General features: G+C 35.4%; 1 protein-coding gene across 3 annotated transcripts; it reads right to left on the bottom strand.

Moving 5' to 3' along the window:
* Positions 1 to 1,020: 1,020 nt before the first annotated feature.
* On the bottom strand, positions 1,021 to 6,632 carry LOC132034353 (uncharacterized). 3 transcript variants are annotated; one of them, XM_059424675.1, is made up of 4 exons: positions 6,478 to 6,632; positions 5,274 to 5,458; positions 4,068 to 4,914; positions 1,021 to 3,206 (listed from the first exon to the last, which is right to left on the bottom strand). In XM_059424675.1, exons 3-4 carry the CDS (start codon positions 4,887 to 4,889, stop codon positions 1,452 to 1,454), a joined length of 2,577 nt encoding a protein of 858 aa, XP_059280658.1. In that variant the 5' UTR covers positions 4,890 to 4,914; positions 5,274 to 5,458; positions 6,478 to 6,632; the 3' UTR covers positions 1,021 to 1,451. The 3 variants fall into 3 exon arrangements, with proteins under 3 accessions (XP_059280658.1, XP_059280657.1, XP_059280659.1); XM_059424674.1 differs by having other exon boundaries at positions 4,068 to 4,889; XM_059424676.1 differs by lacking the exon at positions 5,274 to 5,458 and having other exon boundaries at positions 4,068 to 4,889; positions 6,478 to 6,629.
* Between the last annotated feature and the right edge of the window lie 438 nt (positions 6,633 to 7,070).

The following is a 7,070-nucleotide window of genomic DNA, read 5'->3' as shown; positions in this document are numbered from 1 at the left end:
TCTTGAAGAGATTAGAACAAAGTAGAAAGAAAAAGTGATGCTCTTAAAAGTCAACTATGCCCTCATAGGCATGTTGACGATCCGAGTGGTAAACCCACTCTTATATATAGTTAAAAAACAAAGAGCAGTATATAAAGTGACAATATACATGATAAAATCCAAATGTATTGTTAATATGATATAACTAGTAAATTTTCCGGCGCTTTGCTTTTAAAAGATATGAATTTACATTTACAATTCAAATAAAAGAAACATGAAATGAAATATAACGAAACTAGAGCCATAAAGAAAAAAGACAGCTTTTTAAAGATATGAATTTACATTTACAATTCAAATAAAAGAAACGTGAAATGAAATATAACGAAACTAGAACCATAAAGAAAAAAGACAACCAACATATTATTGGGTATATTCTCTCAAATGTCTTCAAAATTCACCAACTTTTTTTCTTTTGCCAAGTGAAGTACATAATTGCGCATCCACGTACAGCTAATTTAAATTTTTTGCTTCTATTTCAAATACATTCTTTTCTCCGTGTTATATTAACGTGCAAACCAACTAGTATAGTTTTATAAGAGGTTCAATAATTGAACGAAGAAACTCCTGAATCCAAAAGAAAAGACGACTTCCAAAATATCAGGTAAGGGGTTGAGACTAATGAAACTTGTTAGGTTAAAGAAAACAATAATTTAATAGAATTCGTGATACTTCTACGTACGAAGTAAAATTGCAATCACTAGACCCTAACTCTAATCATGCAAAGTGATGCTTATTTATCAAAGAATCTTCAGAGATGGGATATATCATACGAAAGGAGATGGATATAGGTACTAGGCACTAACTATACCAACAAACCAAGCCCCTTGTACACACTACAGATTACAAAGAGGTACTATGTTGCTTTGTTCAACTCATCTTGAGGAGAGTTTATTAAAAGATTAGGAAAAACAAAACAAAAGAACCAACTGAAAATATAGAGGACAATGAAGTTGGAAAGAAGGGAGGGGGTGTAGAAGAGTGAAGTTTTAATGGCCTATGGACTAAATATAAGTAAAATCACTAAGATATCTACAATCTCAAAGGAGACAACATTAATCACATAATCACTATTCTGAAAAAAGGTGCATGAAATTTGCTGAGAATAATCTTTGCTCCTTCCAGTGAGCTGCAACTGCAATCAAATGAATGTAAACCTCTTCTTTTGAATCTGAAAAACAATATTTCTCTCCCTCTTGCTATTATTGAGTATCACAATTACCCGGAAGCATATACATTTTTTACTGGTGAATTTTTTTTATAAGGCAACGCTCTTTTACATCCATTCTGGTGTCACAGCTAGCAGTGAAATCCAGCATTTCAGGGATTGTTAACAGACATCAATGGCACATGCAGCAAGAGCACAGATATGAGTAACAAGACATTGAAGCACTTGTTTTAATCGTCTTGCCAATTTATGGACCTGAGATTATCATCCCACTCTCCTCGGGTGGATGCTGAATTTTTCCAAACATGTTGGTATCACCCCCCATAGACACAGCACCTTTATCTTCTTCCATTTGGGAAACCACTGTGCTATTGCTAAAGTCAGTAACCCTCATACCACCAGGGGTTTGTCGGGAACTCCTGGATGTCGACTTCTTTTTTGAAACACCTTCTTTACTCTTTTGCCGCGAATTCACAGTCAAGAAACCATTTGCCAGAGCTTCAAGTGCTCTTGTGGTTGGAGGCCGATTTCTAGTGCTATGCCTACGTGAGTTCAAGCTAGGTTGCTGTTGCTCCATACTAGCACTATGTGTCGATGTCTTCAACTCACCACAAACATCATCAGGACTCTTCATGTTACCACTTCGGTCTTCCGTCAATGCTGGCATCAGAATTTCAAATTCTGAATCAACGGGTACTTGAGGTTCATTGAGGTCAATCATTTCCCTAGTTTGAGGTTCCTCGTCAGGAAGCTTCGAGACATGACGATCAGCAGAAGCACACTCGGCACTTTGAGAAGGACTGCTCTTTGATGAGTTGCTTGATGACACCTTGTCCTCAGACGAAGCTATCGGAATGTTGTCATTGCTGCTAGAGGGGTGGCCCATCCCTTTTTCCATCAAAGAATTTACCAGGACACTTGCACGACTACAAGCCGTTAGTCTCCTACGCCGCTTGGCAACGGGAGCTACAAAGTCCACACTGTTTTCTTTCAATCTCTTAAACGAGTGGGCTTGTACCACTTTTCTTGGCTTCTTGGCTTCACACATGTTTTTGGTTTTCTTCGAATCATTCACAGGTACAGTAGAAGAAGCAAGAATGCCCTCATTTGAAGCTTCCTGAAACTTCTGGCTTGGAACATTGATTTTGTAACCCTCATCAGAGTGCATTTCTCCATTGGAGATTATCCTAGAGGAATTATTATGCTTCGTCTCAGCTTCAATAAGCACAGAAGTGCCAACAGAGTCTGATTCATCAGTAGACTCCTCTTCACTCTCTTCAGCGTGGTTTCCAGAAGACAATTTGTTTGAGATATCCACTGGAAGACTTCTCAACTCTCTCAATTTATAAGGTTTACCATCAGAGAGACTTGTATCTACAACCGTAAACTTCATAGCATCCGTATATCGGTTAGGAGGTTGAAGATAACAAGGGCGTTGTCTTGTTGGAAGATCATCTTGTTCTAACTTTGTCTCATCTGTCCAATCACTCTTGATACATCCACCTTCGGCATCAAGTTCTAGAAGCTTAGTATCTGAAGCAACTTTACCCAATACATCTGTAACAGAATCAAAATAGTGGTTCCCTTTTTCTAATCTCCTAGAGAACTTCTCAACACCAGGAACCAGAAAAACCAATGCATTCTTGGGATTAGCGGCGTAATTCAAGTTTTTAGGCTGCTCTGTTTGCCAGCCTCTTGCTAATAGACGGGGCCAAACAGCTTCCCAGAATAGATCATAGGATCGAGCCTTACTAAGTCGGTAATCTCCAGTTAGAAACTTAATTACTTCGTTAGTTGTAAGAGAGGAACAGTCTTTGCCAGCTGGGAGTTCTGAGCGTACAGCATGATTGGACCTTGAAGGTTCCGAGGCCATGCATGTAAGATCATATTTACCTTTGCCAATGCCAACTGCTTCAATGAGCATGTTTACCCCAATCATAGCCTTTAAAGAGAAGACATACTCTTCCAACAATATCTTTCCTTCCCCAAATGCCTTAGAGACCTGCCAAGCAATCAGATTAATTACAGAATTATAAGATATATAAGGCTTCACCCAACCTTAACAATGACAAGCAGAAAGGCACGAATACCAAATTAGAAATGAAACCTAACCTATTACAGTGTTACAAACAATGAAATTGTCACAAATTAACAATATTCTTTGAAGACATAATATTCTTCATGCAGTACCTCAACCTCAAAAAGCTGTCAGGCTCAAGAAGTAACACTGCCCAAAAACTTGCCATTGATGTCATTTTTACACTCATCACACTTATACAACCTCTAACTGAAGCATATCCACTTAATCAGACAGATAGATAACCACAGAAGTTTGCAATTTGAAGACCTTTATGGTATGAGGTTTCAAGTGCAAGTTCAGACAAAATCCATCCCCGTAATACTTTACACTGTGAGCAGCAGTGCATGTACATGTCCTGTTCATCAAGAAATCTCTTGTTTATTACCCAGAAGAACCTTTCTTTCTTTTTTTGAATAACCTGATAGCAACACTAACTCTTTTCCCTACATCTATAATAGATTTTTAGAATAATGCACAATTATTCCACATTATTAGAACTGATGCATGCACATACAAAGCCATCAGCTTGCCGATGATAGGATCATCATAGCTTTTCATAGGACGAGGGAATTTGAAAAAATCTAAAACCTAAAGTACCAATGTTGGATAATAAATACTAACACATACATTTTGAATGCAAATATTCTAGAAAATATTAAGCATCTAAATCAACTAGGTTGATGAACAAACCCAGAAAATGTTAAAAAGCCAGTGCTGACCAGGCAGAATTATGCATAAACATGAGAAAACACTGGATAAGGTAAATCTAGCTTGACTGAATACCTCCGCTAAAGCCTTTTGGTTTTCTTCTGAAATGCGGGGAAGTAGACGCGACATCAGCTCCTGTTGCCTCGATCCAGTGAACATCTTTTGTCCACACACACTCCTTCTGCTTCTCACTTTTCGACATTCTGACCATCTACGGTACACATCGGATCTATAAAACTTCCCATAATAAAACGACAAGATGTCACCAGTCCCTTTAGTTTCAACAAACCTCTTAACATGAACAAAATTCTTCTCAAAGATGTACAGACCTAGAACGAAACTTGCCTTTTCAGTACCAGTCCAAATATCTAAAACAGTGCCAGGGACTAAACAATATCGCAGGACCCTTATTTCCTGTAGTTCCTTTTCAGAAGATAAATTTGCTGATTCTCCTAGTGTCACCTTATTGTCCAAGAACGTGTCTGATGGCTCCATTTTTACTGCGATATTGTCCTTTTCTGAATGCATGTTGGCCAATCCGGTACTTTCAGGTTCTGAGGGTACACTATCATTGACTGCATTTATTGCTTCAACCAGATCTTCCAACTTTTCACGTTTCATGCTTCCAACTCCTGGATTGACCCACATTAGTGGTATGGCCAATCCCACCATGAAATCCCGGGAAATATCAGCTATGTTCTTCTGATCAGCTAGCATTTTAATATAAGAAGTGCAGTTTCCCTGCAGAGGCGGAATTTCAACCTGATACTGGTTCCCAATTCGAGGAGGTATCTCGGGCTCTCCAAGATAGCCACTCATATTAGAAGACTCCAAAGAAAGCAACTGATCCGCAGGCCCACCATCCATGTAATCCCCATTCCCTTCAAATGAATCCATCTGCAAGAGAAAGTGACTCGAGATTCTGTCATGAGATACAAGTATAAAGCTAAAAATTAACTTTTGTGAACATATTAAGTCCAAAGGTTTCTGATGGGACGGAATGAATAATCTACTCACAGTATAATGCTAAGGCAACAAACGGAACAATAAGAATGCTCGAAATAGCTCTTCCAAGTGTGAAAAAGCAAATATACTGAAGTGGTCAACTTAGTAGTTCCAAACAAAAAACAGAAAATACTTTCTGAACCTGTCTTATTACTTGTACAAAATGTACCTTTTGATTAAAGCACTTAGATAGTTCAATTTAAGAATGCAATTGGCTTGTAACAGTTAGAGTTGTGTGTAAAGCATAAAAGGGACTTTTAAAAGAAAACTACTCACTATAGATTGCAATGGAACACCAACACTTCACGATCTATATGATACCGAGCAGAGTCCTTCAAAAATTCCTTACACAAATACACAAAGAAGTAGCTAATTCAGAAACTCAGAGAGTTTGATTGTCATCTTTCGTCTTCATAGTTTTCTATTAACATTTCTCTGCCCCTTATCCGTCGATTTATTGCCTACAAAATCCAGATAGACTGAAGTATAAGTATAGAACTAACTAAATTAAACAAAAATTTGATGAATAACCAACTTAATTTAAGCAAAATGCCATTTAAATAAGGCAAAGCCAAGTCTAATAACCAAATGCAAGAAAACTTACAGAATGTCGATTAAAAGGAATAAAAAGCAAAACTTAAAACTTAATAATTTTTGGATTCAGTCAGTAATCATAGCAAAATTTGAACATTTAAATTAATATCCAAAAATTTAAATTAACAAAAAAGTCAGCAAGGGGCTCGAAAACATGAACACAATGACACATAACTCAACTTTCATATAAAATACACCAACAATAAAAAGAATTCTTTTGAAAGGAAAAATACATAATCAGAAAGGAAAAAAAAAAAATGAACAGAGTGATATGACTTATAACATCAAACCCCAGATCCATTTTTCTAACAAAAACCAACTCTAATATTAGTAAATGACACAAACACTTAAAATAAATCCTTAACATAACAAACCCAAATTCAATAACAGAAGAAAACAAGCAACACATTCAAAGCATTCTTATCAAAACCGTAACTTAGAAACAAACAAAAGAAACAATGTAGAAAAAGTAATAATCTTTATCAAGTCAAGAAAACTATCACCTTTACTTTGAAAAATTCCCAATGACGATCTTTAAATAAAATTAAAACATCATAACAAGTCTAAACTTAGCAAAAGAAAACACTACCCAAATCATGTTTTACAAGCAAAAAAAGGCATCTAAACACAAACATACATATAACATAAAACAAGAAAGCAAAATAATCCAACAAAAACTATTTATAAGTAAAAAAGAACGTGAAAGATGAAATGGGTCTACAAGTTATAGATGTAAAACAAAGAAAACGTGAACATAAAAAAACAAACAAAACTATTTTAAGAAAAATAAAACACACGAACAAACATATATTCAAGAACATGATGTGTCATCAACATGTATATAACATAGGGGAAAAAAAAAGGTTAAAGGGTGAAGGTTATATACCTATAGAGTATGGTTCATGGAGTTGAATTCGAAGAAAAAGAGGGGCAAAAAATAAGAGGAAAAATGTGAGACTATTTTTGCTCTTCTTTTGCTGCGTATATAGAGAGAAAAAATAGGGGTGTGGTTTGTGGGGGTGACTTAAATAAAATAATATACTTCTACTACTGAGGGGGTTTGGTCTATTTAAAGAAACAATTAAGATAATAAACTAACGCGCTGTTACAAAAGCTTGTACGTACTCGACACTTTTCATGAAAAAAAATGGAGTTTTATATGACACGTAAATTTATATGTTTTACTACATAATTGAAATATTAAGAAAGAATTTTCTACTTACATTAATCATAAAAAGAAAAAAGTCCAGATTTACCTCTTTATTATTAGATATATCTTTAAAAAAAGGAGTTTTATATGAGATGTAAATTTATATGTTTTGCGACATAATTGAAATATTAAAGACACTTTTCTACTTACACAAATCTTAGAAAGAAAAATGTCCAGATTTTTCCTCTTTATTATTAGATAAATCTAAATTAACATATATGAAATATTAGAAAGAATTTTCTACTTACATAAATCATAAAAGAAAAACA

The sequence above is a fragment of the Lycium ferocissimum genome, chromosome 10 (genome assembly GCF_029784015.1).
Source record: "Lycium ferocissimum isolate CSIRO_LF1 chromosome 10, AGI_CSIRO_Lferr_CH_V1, whole genome shotgun sequence".
In the NCBI taxonomy this organism is placed as follows: domain Eukaryota; kingdom Viridiplantae; phylum Streptophyta; class Magnoliopsida; order Solanales; family Solanaceae; genus Lycium; species Lycium ferocissimum.
The sequence above is the reverse complement of the archived record's forward strand: the minus strand, read 5'-3'. Positions and strand labels throughout refer to the sequence as shown.

Coding starts and splice junctions, on each gene's coding strand:
- LOC132034353 (XM_059424675.1), bottom strand. CDS start 4,889: ATGGATTCATTTGAAGGGAATGGGGATTACATGGATGGTGGGCCTGCG. Junction 3,207..4,067: donor ACCAAAAGGCTTTAGCGGAG/GTATTCAGTCAA, acceptor ATTGCTTGGCAG/GTCTCTAAGGCATTTGGGGA.